General features: G+C 54.4%; 9 protein-coding genes across 9 annotated transcripts; 3 read left to right on the top strand and 6 right to left on the bottom strand.

Moving 5' to 3' along the window:
• Nucleotides 1–179: 179 nt before the first annotated feature.
• On the bottom strand, nucleotides 180–1,805 carry BO82DRAFT_414636 (FAD/NAD(P)-binding domain-containing protein; the record flags this gene model as incomplete). Its single annotated transcript, XM_025639922.1, has 6 exons — nucleotides 180–344; nucleotides 432–728; nucleotides 803–1,044; nucleotides 1,120–1,165; nucleotides 1,237–1,510; nucleotides 1,570–1,805. The coding sequence occupies 6 exons, from the start codon at nucleotides 1,803–1,805 to the stop codon at nucleotides 180–182; spliced, it is 1,260 nt and encodes a 419-aa protein (XP_025491996.1).
• Nucleotides 1,806–2,341: 536 nt separating this feature from the next.
• Nucleotides 2,342–4,006, bottom strand: BO82DRAFT_283086 (Zn(II)2Cys6 transcription factor; the record flags this gene model as incomplete). Its single annotated transcript, XM_025631395.1, has 1 exon — nucleotides 2,342–4,006. A coding segment is annotated over one exon (1,665 nt), but the record flags the coding sequence as incomplete, so codon positions are not given.
• A 1,042-nt stretch (nucleotides 4,007–5,048) lies between these two features.
• Nucleotides 5,049–5,594, bottom strand: BO82DRAFT_414629 (GFA family protein; the record flags this gene model as incomplete). The annotated part of the gene is made up of 3 exons (XM_025639921.1): nucleotides 5,459–5,594; nucleotides 5,192–5,400; nucleotides 5,049–5,129 (listed from the first exon to the last, which is right to left on the bottom strand). The coding sequence occupies exons 1-3, from the start codon at nucleotides 5,574–5,576 to the stop codon at nucleotides 5,049–5,051; spliced, it is 408 nt and encodes a 135-aa protein (XP_025491994.1). The 5' UTR covers nucleotides 5,577–5,594.
• A 330-nt stretch (nucleotides 5,595–5,924) lies between these two features.
• On the top strand, nucleotides 5,925–7,424 carry BO82DRAFT_283218 (Zn(II)2Cys6 transcription factor; the record flags this gene model as incomplete). Its single annotated transcript, XM_025631400.1, has 2 exons — nucleotides 5,925–6,667; nucleotides 6,722–7,424. 2 exons carry the CDS (start codon nucleotides 5,925–5,927, stop codon nucleotides 7,422–7,424), a joined length of 1,446 nt encoding a protein of 481 aa, XP_025491993.1.
• Nucleotides 7,425–7,536: 112 nt separating this feature from the next.
• BO82DRAFT_74520 (uncharacterized protein) lies at nucleotides 7,537–8,377 on the top strand. The gene is made up of 2 exons (XM_025641511.1): nucleotides 7,537–7,881; nucleotides 7,943–8,377. Exons 1-2 carry the CDS (start codon nucleotides 7,648–7,650, stop codon nucleotides 8,273–8,275), a joined length of 567 nt encoding a protein of 188 aa, XP_025491992.1. The 5' UTR covers nucleotides 7,537–7,647; the 3' UTR covers nucleotides 8,276–8,377.
• BO82DRAFT_354280 (alpha/beta hydrolase) lies at nucleotides 8,264–9,563 on the bottom strand. Its single transcript, XM_025635165.1, has one exon. The coding sequence runs from the start codon at nucleotides 9,418–9,420 to the stop codon at nucleotides 8,479–8,481; it is 942 nt and encodes a 313-aa protein (XP_025491991.1). The 5' UTR covers nucleotides 9,421–9,563; the 3' UTR covers nucleotides 8,264–8,478.
• A 1,878-nt stretch (nucleotides 9,564–11,441) lies between these two features.
• Nucleotides 11,442–13,170, top strand: BO82DRAFT_402015 (uncharacterized protein; the record flags this gene model as incomplete). The annotated part of the gene is made up of 8 exons (XM_025639297.1): nucleotides 11,442–11,562; nucleotides 11,630–11,723; nucleotides 11,847–11,934; nucleotides 12,063–12,180; nucleotides 12,241–12,296; nucleotides 12,361–12,454; nucleotides 12,651–12,753; nucleotides 12,948–13,170. The coding sequence occupies 8 exons, from the start codon at nucleotides 11,442–11,444 to the stop codon at nucleotides 13,168–13,170; spliced, it is 897 nt and encodes a 298-aa protein (XP_025491990.1).
• A 488-nt stretch (nucleotides 13,171–13,658) lies between these two features.
• Nucleotides 13,659–14,804, bottom strand: BO82DRAFT_354278 (uncharacterized protein). Its single transcript, XM_025635164.1, has 2 exons — nucleotides 14,238–14,804; nucleotides 13,659–14,151 (listed from the first exon to the last, which is right to left on the bottom strand). Exons 1-2 carry the CDS (start codon nucleotides 14,436–14,438, stop codon nucleotides 13,696–13,698), a joined length of 657 nt encoding a protein of 218 aa, XP_025491989.1. The 5' UTR covers nucleotides 14,439–14,804; the 3' UTR covers nucleotides 13,659–13,695.
• A 435-nt stretch (nucleotides 14,805–15,239) lies between these two features.
• Nucleotides 15,240–17,482, bottom strand: BO82DRAFT_74499 (flavin monoamine oxidase family protein). Its single transcript, XM_025641510.1, has one exon. It carries the CDS (start codon nucleotides 17,377–17,379, stop codon nucleotides 15,334–15,336), a length of 2,046 nt encoding a protein of 681 aa, XP_025491988.1. The 5' UTR covers nucleotides 17,380–17,482; the 3' UTR covers nucleotides 15,240–15,333.
• Nucleotides 17,483–18,783: the final 1,301 nt, after the last annotated feature.

Here is an 18,783-nt window from a genome sequence, read left to right as displayed (position 1 = left end):
TGTTTATGACAGGAAGATGCTGGCTGAGATCCTGATCACTGGGAATGCTTCAGAGGCCATGCAGCACCTCGAGCCCATGCTTGATTGGCCATATATCTCCCACCGCGATACAAAACCGTATCCCTAGGCACGGTCTTTCCGCCCCTTCCGCTGCGTCACTAATCGTTTGGGGATGACTTCTATCTGGTCTCACTCGCCACATACTCCGACCAGACCTGTTTGATATCGTTCTTGTAGATCCAGTCTAACGAATCCGCCCCGGCGCCTCCAAATGATGCGACGCGGGTCTTAATGACGGTATCAAAGTCCCCATTCAGCGCTCGAGCCTTCTTCACATCGCTCGCCTTCCGATCGAGATAGTTATACCTGCGACGAACATCGTGTCAGCCACATTACCCTCTTGGGTGCCAGGCAGAGGGTAGAGAAGTCACGTGCATTCGTTCATAGTACGGCGCCCGGATCTGTTGGAAGATCCCGAGCGCATCCTTGATGGTGGTGTTCGAGGTGATAGTATGCTCGATTGCCCGGGCCAGAATCCATCCATCCTCCATCGCAAACGCGGCCCCCGACCCGAAGGCACCGGACAGCGGATGGCTGGCGTCTCCGATTAAGGCCACTTTATCCCAGCCTTGGATCTCCGGGAGACACGGTCCAGCGGCCATCGCGAACTCTCGCCAGTCCCCTTCCGGGACCACATCCAAGACGGCCTGGATCCGAGGATCATACTCCTGTGTTTCGTTCTTTGGTGAGTTCACGTCCCTGGAGTGAGTGGGCGAGAGGGTCCGGGGATATCTGTACGCACCCCACACCGAGCGCGAACGCGGTCGTTGGTCGATGGAATGGCCCAGGTTGCGGTTCGGCCGGGCACCTCGGGCTCGTTGAAGGACCGGACGGTGATCTCGCACAGCTCACGGTCGGGCTCGTCATCGACGTGCGAGAAGTAGAAGTAGCCGTTGAGGCCGTGCCACCATCCGGTGGAGGTGGGAAAGTCGGCGACATGGCGGATGGCGGCGACTGGCACCAGAACACGCCACGCGGTGACTCCTGGGGAGAGTTGCTTCTGTTTAACCAGGCCCGTGACGGCGTTGCAAGCACTGTCAGGCTGGGTGAGTCACTCACCAGTGAAATGCAAATGGTGGTCGGGGAACAATGTCTGCCGTACGACCTATAGTTAGGGCAAGGTCAGTGCCCACTGCCTGCCAACACTTTCACCTCTGTTGGACTGGCCAGTCTCACCGAACGAATCCCGTCAGCCCCGACCACTAGATCCGCGGTCGCTACGGTCGCATCCTGGAACTGCAAACGAACCCCGTCCTCCCTGTCTTCCCCGCCAAGATCCGTCAGAGAAACCAGCTTCTTGTTGAAGCGGATGATGTTGGCGGGAACTCTGGCGAGCAGGGCGGCTTGCAGGCGGGTCCTCCGAGCCCTAATGGATTCATACTTGGCCTCCTCGGGGCTGAGGGGAGCAGGCGTTGCGCGCGGAACGACCGGTTCGCCCGTGCGACCATTGCTGCGAGTCTCGGTTTCAGCCATCATGTAGGAGTAGTTAGGGCAAGGAGGCGCACCGACCGTTGGAAGGGGGTTTGTTTCTTTGCCCCCTTGACCCCGTCGGCAGCGCCCAGCAACTCCAGCACATTCCAGCCATTGCGGCCGATGCTGATGCCAGCCCCGACCTCCCGAGGCTCGGGGGCTCGTTCGTAGACGGTGACGGAGACGTAGGGGAGCTCCGAGAGGGCGATGGCAGTCGCTAATCCTCCTGGTCCGGCCCCAACGATGGCCACGTTGATGTGTTTTCGGGCTACCATGTTGGATTAGATGTTCTAGAGCCGGGTAGACGCTGGTTCAGTGTTGGCAGTGGCGTCCTGGGGCTTATCGGTGTCCTTTCTGGTGTATTTAATCGCCGGTGATGGATGGCGCTTATCACCGAAGCCCCGCTTGCGGGCGAGATTCGCCATCCCTCAAATGTATGAGGAATGAGGAGTGTCTTATCATGCACGCATGCACCACTCCGGAGGCCCATGGCGCCATTCGTTGCCTGATGAGTGACATTATTGGATGGAAAGCCATTTTCGTCGGTCTTATGTGAGCTCTAGTGTCATGCATCTCAAATGTTCGCATTATTCTTGCATGGTGTCTGCATCGGTGACCATGCCGTCTACCCAGACTCATCTCTTCGACTAGACTTGCTGCACTAGAAACATGCGCAGCCCATTATTCATAAGTACAGTACATGCGCATCTACATTGACCGGTGCCCTTCCTCCTTGATTGGCCATGAGCATCACCATAAGCATCATTCATGTTGATCCGTCCTTAAACTCCCCCGCCCCCGCCCCAAACTCTCACACCAGGCTCAACGCGTCACTCCCCGGCACAACAAACACCTCCCAATCATTCAAGTCGGAGAACCGACCCATCTTCCGATCCTCCATAGTGTGCAGCTGGAAGTCCCGCCGTTGCCAGACGCCCTCAATGACCGCCCGCATCCGCGCAACGCTAGATACACTCGTTTTGGCCATCTCCATCAGCAGCCGCAGGACCAGCCGTCGGCCACCCTTCTCGTCCGCCATGCTGAGACTTGGGTTCTCGACCACCAGATCATCGAGCGGATCCAGCTCGACCGCCGCCACGAAGAGCGGCCACATCATCGCCTGGCTGGCGGAGCCCTGCGCGACCAGCACTGACAGCCCCGCGAGGATTTGGTGAACGATGGCCTTGACGGCGGGGTCGCAAGGTCTGGCCCCGTGCAGCGCAGATCGGATATAGACCGAGCAGGTCAGTCTCTTGAGCTCTGCCACGCGACTCAGGGTCTCGTCTTCCCGCTCGACGGCAGGTGTCTGGACGAGATTGTCGAGCCGGCGCTGGAGGTTCGAAGCCCGCGCGCGAAAGGTCAGCTCCTCCGACGCGGAAGCCATCATGCCGCGTCGGTTGCGGCTGAGGTCCATGATCGCGAACAGGATCGACACCAGCGCGGGACTGCAGCCCATCCAGTCGTTGATGGTCACATCTCCCTCGGACCAGTAGCTGGGTCCGAAGAGGTCGGCCTTTGCGCAGGCGGTGCGGCCCATCACGTCCTGGAAGGCGAAGAATAGCTCGACGAATTTCGAGATGGGGTCTCGTGGCGGCACTGTTGGAAGGGGGAGCCGTGCGTCGGTTTGTGAAACTGGCTGCTGACGTCGGAGACGGATGATGTCCTTCGCGCCTTGCAAGTGGACGATCCAGCGTCGGTCGCAGTGATCCACGATCTCGTAGAGGCAGAGCAGCATGATGAGCACGAGGACTTCCGGGTCCGGGGCGAGAAGGAAGGCGCCCCGGTCATCGCTCGCAATGCGGCGGCGAAATTCTCCAACGACCTGCGATTTGAGCTTCAGGGCGTGCACGGCGTAGCGTGAGTCCTGTTGGCTCCAGTGGCATGCTGCTAGAGCCATCAGTGCCTTGATCACCACGGGGGAGGCGGTCTGACAGTAGGGCAGGATAACCGCGGCGAACGGCGAGGTGGAGCCGGAGCTTGGGGTCGTCCGGGGGCAGATCTGGTTGATGTAGTAGTCCAGCAGGAAGCTCTGATTAAGGTGGTTCCATAGGGGGGAGGTGGATAGGGCTGGTCGGAGACTATGTCCATGCACGTTCCTGGCCGGCATGAGCACAAGATCCTGGTGATCGAGCAATTGCTGCAAGCTTTGACTATCCGCATGAACAAAGCTCCACGGATGGATGACCGGGGTTGCAAGGATGGTCTGATCAGCAGTGGATGGGATATTCCTCTTCTCTTGGCTCGGCTTTTTCGAGGCATCTTTGCGCCAGACTCCCGTACGGCCGAATGCGACCCCCCGAGCACGATAATCCGTCTCCCACTTCAGATTTAGAGTGCCTCGGGTGCAGGAAAGGTCTTTCTGAAAGCAACGCGTACAGACCGGCTGTTTCTCGTCACATTTGACTTTGCTGCGCCGGCAGTTGGAGCATCCACGATGAGAGCGGGTGCGCGGTCCACTCATTGCCTTGTGCTCCTCGTGTCGTCGCAGAAGTGGTGGGCAGGCATTATAGTTTGCTTTTGTCTTGCAGTCACTTGCAGTCAAATTTCCTAGGATTCTGAAATTCTTCAAAGCCGATGCGGCTGGGGTAGTTGAACAGGAGCCACTCTGTTCCGTAAAGTCATAGCTTTGATAGAAGGAAGCTCCACGCGATGACAAGGTTTGGAGTGGAGTGGATGATGGAGAATCTTAACTATCTTACATAAGGTGACATAAGTTAACTAATACTGCTGCATGACCCACGCATAAATGCAGAAGTTGCAGAAGTGCAGAAGTGCATAAGTGCACGCATAAACTGCCTATGCATGTCAGGCGGAATCGAGTGGCAGTATCATTTCTCTTGGGCTTCAAAAACAACAACACCCACCAACGCCCACAAAAAGACAAATCCTTGGGATTCCAGCCCTCCGAGTCGAGCATTCAAGCTCTGAACCCTTCCTAATCTTTTGTAAGCCGAGGGTGATAGATTTGGGACGGAGTTCTGGTATCTCAATTGATGGATTCTGCACAAGATACTTCTCCCCAGCACATGCCCCACATCTTGTGCGTATGTTCAGTTGTTAGGCAGTTCACAGACTCTAAAAGTTTAGTCTGATTATACTGGTTACCCAGCTTTCAAAGCTTCGCAGGTCGGTGTTAGTGCCTGTGTCTGCGAATGTGGTGATGCACGCGTTTGCACCACGAGCTCATCATGGTAAAAGTGTGCGAGTGCAAGCAGGAGGGAAGACCCTCTCCAAACAATATCTGAACCGGATCCAAGAGCAAAATTAAGATCCACTCATTATTGATGAAGCAAAATCCCATATGAAGACTTCCGTATCCTTGTATCGACTTAGGCAATTGTAACGAAGAAAAACTGGCTTGTTGGAAGATGGTCTAAAATGCTCTAGCTTGGTTCATCACACACACCCATCACAAACTCAATGGAGCGCCTCCTCAATACTGCAAAGAACGCGATCAAACTTGTGTTGCATGAACGAGAATCCTCACCGATTGCAGCCGGAATTCGAAACAGATACCATCATTCGGGCATATGCAAGTGAGACTGTGGCAACCGTTCCTGACAGAAGGACAGTTTACTAGCCGTCCACAGTTCTTCCGACTGTATTCATACGACGTCAGTCAGTCTTTGACCAGTGGCTGACGGGAAAAGAAGAAGCTCACCGGCTGCAACCATCTCTTGCACTCCGGTTCCAGTGAGCCACCCTTGATGGAGATCTCCTCGGGCGCACTCTCTGCAACATCGGATATCGGGCTCCCACAGACCCCGCAGAAGCTGCGATGCACTGCAAGGCCTGAGCTGCCCACATTGCTGAAGGTGCGAAGCGGACCCTGGATATGCACCGTATGCTTGGGAACTGTCAAGATTAGGGCTGCAGGGGGAAGGTCATAAGAAGAATAGCTATGAACCATGATGGCAGCAGAACTGACCGTAGGTGGACCCGGTGTTGCGCTGACAGTCATCGCAGTGGCAGTAGACCACGAGAGGGGAGGCCGTGTCGACGATGTAGGTTACTGCACGGCAGAGGCAATGGCCGGAGAAAGTCATTGTTCAGTGTTCAGTGTTCAGGGTTGAATTTGCCCGCTCTGGAGGACTGTAGGGTTATCATGAATCTATAAATCTACATATGCATGGCATGGACACTAAACCGGAACAGGTAGCCAAGGCGCAAGAACTCGGGATTCCCCACCGCAACATTCATTATTGATTCATGCTGTGGCACAACTCTCTTCGAACTTTCAGCAGGAGAATTCCTCCCCAAACATCATACATCTTCTTACCCAACCAGCCTGATCAAGCCAACTGACTGACCAGGGCTGGAGCTCGTGGATGTCCTACACATCACAGGTGAAAATCCGCTTCCACACCCCAGAACTCCCCCCACATCATTACCCCATGCCAAGTGCATGCCACACCTGTCGCCGGCGTCGGGTAAAATGTGACTTTCGAACCCCAAAGTGTGGCCGGTGCGAGAAATCGGGGGTGGAATGTCTTGGCTATGGCAAACTGATCACCTGGGTGCAAGGTGTAGCGAGTAGAGGGAAGATGATGGGGAAGTCTTTCGAGCCTTCATCAGCACCCTCCGTGTCCCGGAGCACGGAAATACGTATCCAAGTGCAAAGAACCCTGATGGATCCCTTCCTACAGGACCTCAGCTCCGAGGCTCGCCATTACTTGAATCATTTCTACTCCCGGGTCTGGGAGGATCTGGTCATCTATCACCTGCCCATGCAAACTTGGAATCCGTGCAGCGAACTCTATTGGCGCTCCCAGACTTGTCCCGCCATGTTCCATGCAATTATGGCCATGGCTGCCTATCATCGGTATAACCTCATTACATCCAAGGAACGTGCGCAGGGCATCCTGGTCGATGCACTCCAGTGGAAACAGGGTGCCCTGATCCGATTTCAGACAATGCTCAGCCAAGTCCACCCAACAACGTGTGTTCAGGTGCTGGTGTGCTCGATGTTGCTGGCCAATGTCGATCTTCTCGAGTCTGGCCGGGATACATGGCAGCTGCATCTGGATTCAGCAGTCCGTCTGATCAGTCTTATGGGTCCTGGAATTCGTTCCTTGGCGGGCAGACCAGAACATGGGGGAAACTTGTTCGACCAGTGGGTCATATCCAGTATTCTAATGTAAGTCCTCGAATCTTCAGTCAAACTTGCACGGTCACCTAATCGGAACGATAGCCAGAGTATCTTTGGCTTGACCTTCTCCCCAAGCGTAGGACATCACCATCTGTCTATACTCAACAATCCTACCGTGAGGGTGCTTGACTCCCTAGTTTTCGCCGAGGGAAATCATTTCCTCTCTTGTCCGGCCGAGCTAGCGAGCTGTATTGTCCTAGCATTTCAGACACAAGAAGACTTCGGAACCCCGTGCAGAGACGCCTGCCACGACCTCTACGAGTCCGTTCAACAGTTTGACCCAGCCGCTTGGGCCACCGCTATGCAGTGTTGGACTCCAGTCAATGACTACCGCGAGCGATTGCATATCGGATCAGCGTACAAGACGGCCGTGGTTCTCTACCTCTCACGGATGCTACCGAATTTCTCCCCCGGCGGCTGTACACCCGAGCGGCAGACTGGACTAGTGCAGGCCGTTATCGGCCATATCTCGCAAGTTCCGCCCTCCAGCGCATTATTCAAGTCCACTATTTGGTCGTCTTTTGTCGCCGGGGCGGAGGCCACCGATCCTCATCACCGGGAGTGGGTTGCTGCCCATCTCGACGCCATCTCGGCGCAGATTCCCTGGAATACGACAGTCACTGCGACGGAAGCGCTAAGAGAGGTCTGGAGGCGGGTCGACCTGCCACAGACAGAGCCATTGTCAGCTCCAAGGAACTGGATCCAGGAATTCCGGCACTTGAAGGTGGCTGTCTTTCCCGCATGAACATTATGACATGATGAACAAACCCCAAAACAGCTTACTTAAGCACCCAGCGTTGTCGATTCAGGATCAGTGCCTCAGGCACCAAACCCAGCTCTCCTCGATGACATCACCACTTGCTCTTCGTATTGCATTTCCATCGCTTCACCTTTCAACGGCCTGTACTGACTGTACATCCATCCCACATGGTCTGACTTGAACCTTCTACCGGCCTTGTTCAGAAATCATGACCGGCCACATCGTCGACACGGTCAGAGAGGACCATAACGAGATCCAAGCTTGCTATGGCCGCATCGTGAGCTCGGCCGATCGACAAGAGCAGATCCGCTTCCAGAATCTTTTCACCTGGGCGCTGGCACGCAACACCGTCGGCAAAGAGCTCGTCGTCTACCCTGCCTATGAGAAACACCTCTCGGCCGGGGCGGCGACAGCAGAGAAACGCCGCAAGCAGAATCACACCGTGAGTAACCCGCCAGATGGTGCGCGGAGTGCGCGGAGACCATGATTGACAGCCCGGCTAGGTCAAAGAGCATCTGAAGAAATTCCAGACCCTGGATCCGACCCACCCCACTTTCATCCCCACTGTCAAGGGTTTAATGGAAGTGTTGAGTCCGCAGATGCGGGAAGAAGAGAACAACGACCTGGTCGATCTCGAACAGGTCCTGTCCGATCACGACAGCATCAGCCTGTCCAAGTCGTTCAACCGGACCAAGATCTTCATGCCGTCGCGGGCGCATCCCAGTGCCCCCAATAAGCCGCCGTTTGAGACGGTCGTCGGACTGTTGACGGCGCCGATTGATCAGTTGGGGGATTTGTTTCGGAAGTGGCCTCATGAGAAGGATGTTCAAACGTGATCAGTTGATTGACTAGTTTAACCCGTCTGTCCTTTTATTTCAGCTCCGGTTCCCATTTTGGGATCTGTCTTGGTGGGGAGCCATATTCTACTAATGCTCGGTTGCTAGCTCATAATGGATAATGTATGTACTGTACGTAACTCAGAGTGCTGTGACACCTCCTCTCTCCAATCTTATGCCCATCGAATCCCCGTCTCTGGACCCTAGTGAGACCGCCAGAAACTCCTCCCCCACCTGAAGAGAAGAATACACCGGCCCACCAGACGCCCAAACGCGAGCGGGATCCCAAACTGGAACCAAGTCGCTGGGTGCCACAGGGCAGCTCCAGGCACCGCAATCACGGCGCCACGCGCCTTTGACGGAGCTTCATCCCTGACGGTGACCGACACCCCCGTAATCGCCTCGACAGCCTCCAGCATAATCGCGACCGTCGCCTCCGGCTGGCTCAGAAACGGGGAATGGCTCGTCTGCAGCTCACGGTGCTCAACGCGCGCCCCCATCGCGCGCGCCATGCCCACCTGCATCCGCTGCGCCACCACCGGCAGGCCGCGGTCCTCGACGGTGCCGATATACCAGACGGGCACGTCCTGCCACCCGGCGTAGGCAAACTCCCCGCCCTCGAATAGGGCCTTTAGACTCTGCGTCGTCAGCTGCGACACCCAGACCTCCGCCTCCTCTGGCGGGAGGTCGTGGTAGAAGAGCTCGCGCGGCGGGGTGACCAGCTCCGCGTAGCCGGTCTCGCGGTTCACCCGCCACGCCGGGGGTGGGTGGCCGAAGAACGGGTCCATGAAGGCCAGTCCGGTCAAGGTGAATCCCGAGGCGATCAGGATGAGGCCGACCACGGACCCTGAGGCAGGCGAGTCGGATTGTGTAAGCCCCTTAATGGCGCTGTTGCCGACCATGCCCCCGTAGGAGTGGGCGACGACGATCACGTTGCGGCCCTGGGCGGTTTCGTGGGTGATGGCGGCGCGGGCGGCGTCGAGGTCATCCTTGAAGGTGGCATTGGGGTTACCGGTGGTGGAGGGAAGGGTGATTGCCACGCAGTTGAGCTGATCCTCGCCCTGGAGGAGTTGGACGATGGGGTCGTAGCAGGTGGGTTGATGCCACGAGCCGGGGATGAGGACTAGGGTTGGGAGATTGGCCATTGTTGGGGAGCAGTACGGAGTACTCCGTACCTTGTGCCAGATGATAGTGCTTTATGATATATCACATACAACATACATGTCAGATGTATGATAAGTGATGGATAATTTATGATATATGATCTGGATATTACCACCAAACTGGATGTGGCAATGCCCCGCAGAGATATTGCACAAAGAACATGAACGAATAACTGGACGTCTCGTGATCAGTCCATTAATCACAGCCTGAGGCATCAGTACTTATGTAAGCTTCGGCCCTTTCCCAATCGGGTCGTCCCAACAAAGGTTGCTGTATGTAGTACTAACGAGTCGATGTTTTGATACCCTAAAAACATAATAAGTACCATGAAAGCAACAGACAATTAAGATGATATAGTCAGAGGCACAGAGGAGATGAGATAAAGGAAAAGAGAAGGTGAAAGAAACAATCAAAGCACTAATCGGGACGAACGGGACAACAGAGCAGCACTCTGGATACATAGAAGCTCTGTTGGTCACAGTGGAGAGTGAATTTAAACCTTTCAAAACTTACTCAAGAACTAGCCAAACCATGCGAGATCTTACTTCCTTATCTATAGAGCTGCTGCTTGTGATTCTAGGCAAATTTGAGTGTGCCTCGGATGTCAACGCCCTGGCGCAAACCTGTATCCGATTCTACGACCTCGCTAATAGTCCATACCTCTACTCCTTTTTCACCCACACGTGTTCCCCACAGAGTATTCAGAGGATTGCGGACACATGTAGCCGGAACTCTTTGCGCAGAATGCTTGAGAACCAGGCGGAAATAGACCAGTTCTCTACCGGATCCAAGGAGGACCATACTTTGAGAGACTTTACATCCCTCCTGCTCAATGACTGTGAGCCTGCTTATTGACCAAGGTGTCAATCCACGATCCTCGACTACAAGACCTGACGCGCCGACTTGGGGCACGTCAGCGCTGGCGCACACTCTGGTTAGACCCCGAGGATGCTGGAGAGAGCGTGAAGCAGTCCGACAGTGCCCCCCAGCCTCTTGAGCCAGTCTCTCGAAGTTACCAATGGTGGGCACGTTTACTCGCTCTCAAGTTGATGCGGAGTTACTATTGGCGTACCATTATCCCATTCCAGATCCGTGATACCTGTTAGCATGAGAATCTCGTTTTTCCTAGACTTTATCTATGAGGCTACTTATTACCTTAATATGATGCTCTTCCCTGGAATCTAGTCATCTTTCACCTCACCTGAGCTTCCCCCCTCTTCTCCATCTCTTCCAATCTCTCCGATCTGCGGGCTCGGCATTCAATCGGATGGTTGGACCAAGATTGAGGAAAGGATGTGCATATGCACCACCCCCTCTCATCTCACCGCGGAGTACCTATGGGCACGTTCTCCGTCACAACCAACTTTCACTCCAACGCAAACCAAATAGATTACATGCGGGGTTTTGAGACAAGCTGGCGACTTATACTGGACTGTTGCTCGAGTGGAGGCCGTTAATGCAGGCAGGCAAGGGCCGTAGCGGCCCGCTTCACAGAGCATCAGCCATCAAGAGCCAGAGCCCAGACCAGCGCAACTTCGGGGACCATCCGCAAAATCGGTCAATTTACCCCTTCACTAACAGGCTTGTCTGATTGTTTCCTTTTTTTTTGCTGCGCGGGGAGGGATGTATTGTGAAGGAACAGTGGCTTGTGCTACCCTTAATCCCCTCATCCGAATGGGCCTGCGAGACATCCTAACCTGTTTCCTCACCTTTCCAACTGCATGATGACGTCTCAACCTACTTCTTCAGACGCAGTACAGTTGATGTTGACCAGAATAATTGACCTTTCGCTCACGCCATTTCAAGTCATGCCTCCTCGCTGAATAGGACTTCTTCCACCCAATTTATCACTGCTCGATATCTCACGGAAGCACATAGATGGACCCCCTTATAAAACTGTCCTCGTTCTCCCAGTCTCAAGAACCTGCCTTTAACAATAAGCATCAGACATCCAAAGAAAATCAATTACAGCGATAGCCACATCAAAGCCTTCCCCACCAAGATGAGCTCTTTGTTGAAGAGCCCAGTGCAAGAGGCGGTCCAGGGCGCAGTCAAAGAAGCCGTGCAAGACCCGACCACTACAGTGATTGATTTTAGCAAGGCAGTGGAGCAACTGCTCGCGGGTTCGTTTCTTCACTTAGCCCCTGGCGTCCATCATATAGACCTCTCGCACGTGCTAACCTCAGTCAGGTCTTGCCAGTCAGCCACAACAAGTCCTCCATGTTTCAGTGACCATACCAGAGCCATCGAGGAGAAATCATGTATCTCTTTCAAGAGACTTGACGTGAACAAAATCAAATTGTCCGATATCCGAGACCTCCTAGTTAGCGAAAAGGCCTTGGCGCCGACATTGCAAGGGCCTGCACCGAGATACAGGCAAGCAAGTCCACTCACTTTCGTTCTACAGGCTCTGGAGCTCCTTCTGCAACCAGCGTGGGGCCAAGGTCTTGGACTCCACCGAATTCAATGCATACCTTGCCATCCTGAACGAGAAAGTGAGTAACAACCCCCTCCTTCCAGTGCCCACGTAAATTTCAACTAACCCTGGAGATAATCTAGCGAGGTTGGGGTATGTTTGCATCCGATAAAGCTTTACTGTGACTATGTATTGATCTCCAGCAAGGATATTGCCGAAGACAACAGTGACGCCTATCGAGTCTATCTCAAGTCGGAGAAGCTCATTCACCATGACTACGCGCGCAGCCTCTTTGATCGCGGGGTGAGGGCCAGCATTGATATACGTACATTGGCACCTCGCGACACACATGCCTTTTAGCATCACGCCTGACCCTTTTCAACAGAAGAAGACCCCCGATCTGCCCGTGGCTTCGAAGCCAAAGGCTGCCGAGCTGTCGAGGTAAGGAGCCCCATTCCTTTTCACTTCATTATGAATAGGACCTATCTAAATGGCTACACCACAGCAATCCCGAGCGCTTGCCCTCGAAGATGTCATTGCTAGCATCCCAGGGTACCAGAATATCAAGCAGAAATTCGCGGACATTCTCCGCACCGGCAGTTAGACCTAACCGACCAGCTCTCAGGTTGCGGTCAAGTTCAAGTTAACTCACCGGTGGCATGGGAAGACGGTCACCAACAAGCCAAGCGAACAGGGACCGCGGTACCGTACTTGGCGAAGTCCTTCCTTCTTGTCATCCTATTGGATTTCAAGTGCCTAGGCTAATATGTGTATGATGTATGATCACCTTCACAGGGCAAGAGATTTTCAAGCGCACCAAGACCAACGTGATTACCGAAGAACACCGTAAATACCTGAACGAGCTATCTGAGGCCATCGCCGAGGGGTCCCGCTGGAGGTCAAGACGAACAGCAGGTCCAACACCAGGCAGAAGCTGTAAATCAATGTCGAGAGCACCGAGACCAACAGCAAGAATCAGATCAAGTATAGATACGCCTATCGCATTTGCAACCAGGGAGAGGAGGACGTCTGGCTCGGCGCCAGCCCCGTTCTTTAGGGGTATCTAAACACCTCCCTGATATGGGCCGGCAGGCGGGAGAATGCCACAACCTTCCATTTTGCTAGCACCAAAGCAGGGAATAAATCTGAGTACGTGCAGGAGGGGGACGAGGTCTACATTCTGCTGACCGACAAGGAAGGTAACAATATCCGGGAGGCGGCGTGGCTGCACAGTCCAGAGGGTTGCATCGGTACACATACCGACTCCTACCAAGAGACTGAGTATTACTGGTTCAAGTTCAGCTACTTGAAATAACGAGGTGGAAGGAAAGGTTCATCAAGGTGAGGGTGGCTGAGGAAGGGAAATTTGCGTCTTACCAGGGCTTCCAGTCCAGTCCCCTTCACCTTCCAGGTCAACAGTTCAGTCCGATGAAGTTAACACCATTATGTCTTTTATCTGAGACAGTAATCTCAGCTTTGCTTTAGCCTAAGTACCCAACATACCCTCTGTACTGTACTGTCTGTACATATGAGTACATCAGAACGAGATGAGAGCTCCACGGATGACCCACTTAGGGCAGGCCAGGACGTCTTAGCCCCCACGCCACCATGAATGGCCTCCACTCACACCCACGCCCAGAGTCTAGATTCTCTAGAGTTTCCAGTATCTTGATATCTCATTCGTGGACTCGTCTCGCATGAACTCTAAAGTTCAATCGATGTATCCCCGAGTGGTGGGGGTGAAAGGGCATCATCGGAATCAAGGTACGAAGTACGTAGATAGCACTTGAAAAATGAACATCCATGAAGCACCCTATGATTGAATTTTTCCTATTCCACTCTACACCTGCAACACCTTAGCCACCACCTCATCTGCACTCTCTTCTGCCACCCCCAACAAGGGCGAGTCCGATTCCGACCACGAAGGCGCCACGACACACCGGGCCTGCCCTTCATCGAACATCTGTGCGACCACCAACTCCAGCCTCCACATGCCATTTCCCCCCTCAAACTTCCGGTGTCCGCTTTCCATTAACCGCTGCGCCGAGTCGCGCTCCACCGTCCACTGCCGGCCTGTAGCCCGCTGGAAAGCCTCCAACAACTCATTCTGGCTGGTGACAATCGACAGGACCTTGACGAAGCGATTCGCCGTCTCCTCCGGATGCAGCAACACCCCGACCACCGCCTGTCCGATCCCTGCCAGAGTCGTGCCGGTGAACTTCTCCGTGCCCGAGTCGTAGATGATAGCCGCCTCGTGGGCGCTGTCGAAGCCCATCATGGGGAACTTTCTCATTGCCTGTACCAAACCAAGAAACAAATGATAAAGATCAGCATATTAATCCTCCCACCCAACAGGATAAGCACAAGGAACGTCCAACGTACCCAATCAATCGGATTCCCCGTCGTGATCCCCGTAAACGTGAACCCGGGGTTCTCCCGCGCCTTTTGTTGCGCCAGGTCCCACCCCACGCGGCGCTGCGCATGGATGGCGCTGAACTCTGGCAGGCTGTGAGGATTGTGTCCCCAGCCGAAATCGTCGATGATAAACCGTTGCACGCCGGCAGCTGCAGCCGCCTCGACCATGGTGGCTTGTGCGGGAATGCCGCCGGGCCCGACGACGCAGACGGCGGCGTCTTGGCCTGTCAGGGCGGCAGTTAGGTCGACGAGGGTGTAAGGCGTCCGGATGACGGGCAGGCCCGGTGGGAATGTGGAGGTGGATTCGGGGCGGGTGATGATGGTGATGGCGAAGGCTGGGGCACGTTGCAGGGCTGCTGTGATTGGGGTGCCAAAGTTGCCGGATGCCTGTGGGTGAGGTCAGTGGTTTAGGGCTGGGGAGAGGACGATGGTATAAGACGGACTCCGAAGATGGCGACTTTGTGAATAGCAGACATTGTGGTGGTGGGGGGTGAGGTTGGAGGGTACGTAGTTAGGGTTAATGTGGGAGAGGAAGGGAACTCAATGGGAAAAGACTGAGCGGGTTGGTTGCACTTTTATGTATAGCCAGAGGCTACCAGACGGCCTAATCAATTCAGGAAGAGACTGACGGCATTAGTAATGCAATACTAAGGCTACCTAACAGTGAACACCGTGTTTGACTCACTCAAGTTAGGCTAGAGCCGATTTTGCATTGTGGCTGCGCGGTTGTTGTTGGGGGCCCACACATGACACAGAAAGTGACTCAATTGAGGAGGCAGTTAGGCCATAAGCAGTCGAGTTCTCTCTTAAATGGGGGGAGATGTGTACTTTCCAGTGGGAATTTATTGACTGAATGGCTGGTGTTTTCGTATTAACTATCCCGCACAGACACCTGTGCCACTGGTGAGGCTCTCGCTAGTCTATTTACAACCTGAACATGGGCCAGATCTACAAAGTACGTATTATCTTCATCGTGCAGTCATGACAGACTTGGACATTGCACGAGTATACGCTGGAACATACAAGGGCATACACAACAGTCCCAACTATGATTTAGCCCTCTTTACAGCTTAATCCACCGACCCATCCACTCATTCACAATTGACTTGGCCTCATCCACCAGTCCCAGATCCAGCAGCAACTGCGTCGTGCCACGAACAGCCGAGTCTAAGGCAGAAAAGATCCACGCATGGGTATAACTTGTATGCTCGCCGATAAAGATCGTCTTGAGCTCCGTCTGGTAGTAGGCTGGGAGGTACAGTTCCTGCTGTCCAACCAACGGATCCGCCCATGCACCCGCCTGGTGCTGATCGACCTCCCAACATTGGCGGTCGTAGATGCCGGTGAATTGCTCTGCCGCGACCTCGCCATGAACCTCCACCATGGTCCGCTGAACAAGCGCGACGTGCTCTTCCTCGCTCAGCGCTGCGGTGGAGCGCGCCTCCGTGCCGGAGATGTACGAAGCCAGGATGACGCCCGGCCCGGTGCCGTTGAGGTTGTAAGACGGGTAACAGACGTTGCCCACCCCGGCTACATCGACCGAGCCGCAGCCACCGTAGATCGGCTCCTCCAAGTGCTCCCAGAAGCGAGTCTTGTAGAGCAGCGCCATCTTACAGGCCGGATCGTAGTTCAATGTCGAGATGGCGCGACTGAGCAACGAAGAGTACCGCGGCAGTTCCCAGAGTCGTACTTTGCTGAAGGGCGCGGCCACGACGGCGTAATCATACTCCTGCGTCGTGGGCGTCATTGCAAATAGATCATCCCGCCAGGAGACTCCAATTTTGCCGGAGGTTTCATTGTACGTGAGTCCGCTGATCGTGCGGTTCAGCGTCAGTCGGTCCGAGACGTGCGGGTAGAAGGCGCGAGGCAGGGACTCGAGACCCTTATCGATGGTGCGCCATTCCGTGGCAGCAAAATACACGTCGTCATACAGGTCCCCCCAAATGGGAAAGTCGGTGGTGCCGGCGACGTAATCGCTGATGTTGGCATTATATCCAAGAGCGTATTGCAGGTATCCGGCCTCGGACCAGTGAAACATGTTGTTGTCCACGGCCCAGCGGTGCATCTTGTACATGTTCGTGGCGATCTGGGCGATGGTCTCGCGCGAATCGATCGTCGTGTAATTATCGTAGGCGGCCTTTGCATCGGCGACAGCGGTGGCATTTGACGAGGCCGCCGTGTAGACTAAGGAGGAGTTGGCCGCGACGTCGGCGGCGGTGGGGATGCGGCCGTCGGGGAGACGAACCCCACCCGAGTCGGCGGGCACATTGGGGGTGCTCTGGTGCCATGGGATGAAGTTGACCTGTAGCTCAGGCTCGTCGACGTTCATCTGGTTTAGGACCCCCGCCAGTTGAAAAACCATCCGGTGGTCCATGATCTCAAGCGTCTCGTTCGTGTCGGAGTAGGTAATGCTGACAGGGAATCGCATGGGACCCATCTCTTGGTACTGGTACTGATCGGGCCGCGTGTTGTTGAGGTATTTGGTGCGAATGCGGCCGCCGATTCTGCCCGAGGATTCGAAGATGTGCCAGTCATGGATCCCGACCGACTCGAGGAGCAAGCTTGTCATCAGGCCAGACATCCCGCCTCCGAGGATAGCGACCGACGTGTTCTTAGCTTTGGCGACCAGCGATGCATCCTCACTATTCGACTTCATGTATGCGACCCCATCAAACCAGGGGCCCTCCATGTCGGCAACATCGGCGATGCTTTCTCGTTTGTCGACGCGCTTGGCAATTGAGACGGGCGCAGAGCGGCCGACCAGAGAGTTGCCCGAGAATGCATGCAGGCAGTGTAGATGAGGAGCGTCAGACGGAGTGATCCAGACTAGTCGCCCGGGGCGGGCATCTCGTTGCACAAACACGCTGGTGATATCGTGGTGGCTCTGGTAGGGGTCGCGGAGGTTGCAGTCTCCATACACAACTCGCAGGGGACCTTCGAATTCGTGGTCGAGGAATTCCAAATGGATGTTGTGCAGGGAGTCTGCGGTGACGTCCACCAAGTCTCCGAATCGTACGAGGTCGCCATCGACCTCTCTCCGTGTAATCCCAGCATCCCCGAGGCTCGCAACTGCTAAGCTTAGCAGCAATTGTCTGAGATACCTTGTCATCTTCCACTGTGTCCAGCCAAACTATGGAAAGAGTTGTTGTGCTCTGCTGCTCGATGTCCATGGTCCCAACCCCAGCGCCTGAGGCTTTATACCTCTTCCGCGGGCATGATCTGAGCTGGCTGCCACCGCCCGTTATCAGTTGAGCCTGTCCCTCTCAATTCGTGACACAACAAAACCAGGCCTGTATCTGTATCGTCGGTCTTCGATTAAGGCGCGCCTTTGTGGTGACATGACGGTGTGGAGTTTAGTCCCTGTCTCGGTTCCTCTAAGCGAGGCTGCGGGTCACTCATTCTCCCAGTGTCGGGGGGTGGGGTCCCTTTCACTGGGAGACCGTTATCGATATCTCCGGCTGGATTTGCCGGGTAGAGTCGAGAGGCGAATGGGCCCCGCGCGGGGTAGAACAAATTGGCGGGATGGGAGGAGTTGTGTAGGATCATCCCTGACGTAGCTGGACCTGATTCTGGGTGGAGGGCGAGATAACAGACGAGGGTGCCGCACTGCCGATATCTTTCTGTTTGTGTGCTTATCATGACTTGCTCAGGGTGCCAAGCACACGTGGTCGAGCTGCTCTTGGCAGGGAGGATAAGAAGATAAGTGAACGAGACCTCCAATTAATCACTGCCAGGGGTAGTTTAGACGAGGGTGTCTTATCATTTCCATGTTGTTTATAGCCGAGGGGGGGAGGGGAAGGGGGAGGAGGAGAGAGAGAGATGTCGAGAGAGGATTAGGCAGTGGAGAGGAGAGCTGAGGGAGACGGGAGATCACATGGGGAAGCGGAAAGAACGGACAGAATGGAGGAATACAATCATGTGATCAAAGGCGAGTATCTTTACTGGCGAGCTCGGCTTTGCAAAGGTTTACTAGATCCAAATCCCTTTTAGCATGCTGTCAGATACTCATACTCAGTATCTCGGCGAGAAGTGCGATAGTTGAGCGATCAAGTTACTAGTATTGACTGATAGACAAGTAGACTTCCGAGCCCGGTGGAAGCGGGAAAGCACAGTTATGTATATATTTTTGGCACCGTAGCCTGCAGAGCACAACCAGAAGCATCCAAGCGTCCAAGCATCCAAAGAATTCAAGCAATGACCTCGATGAAAGGAACAATCAACAACAAGATCGAGTGACAAGATGGATAGGAAGGAAGTACTTGCAATGATCGCCGACAGCCTTACTTCATTCACACCTGACTGCCTGAGGCGTCCAACTTATCTTCTATGATCTAACGAAGTCAGGACTAGGGCGGAAGCAAAACGGTCGTGCTTGTTTGTTCTGTTTGTTTCGTTCTTTTCGTTCCTTTCGTTCTCCATCATCATCATCATCATCATCATCATCATCATCATCATCATCATCATCATCATCATCATCATCATCATCATCATCATCATCATCATCATCATCATC

Source organism: Aspergillus uvarum (genome assembly GCF_003184745.1).
Source record: "Aspergillus uvarum CBS 121591 unplaced genomic scaffold BO82scaffold_26, whole genome shotgun sequence".
NCBI lineage: Eukaryota > Fungi > Ascomycota > Eurotiomycetes > Eurotiales > Aspergillaceae > Aspergillus > Aspergillus uvarum.
The sequence above is the reverse complement of the archived record's forward strand: the minus strand, read 5'-3'. Positions and strand labels throughout refer to the sequence as shown.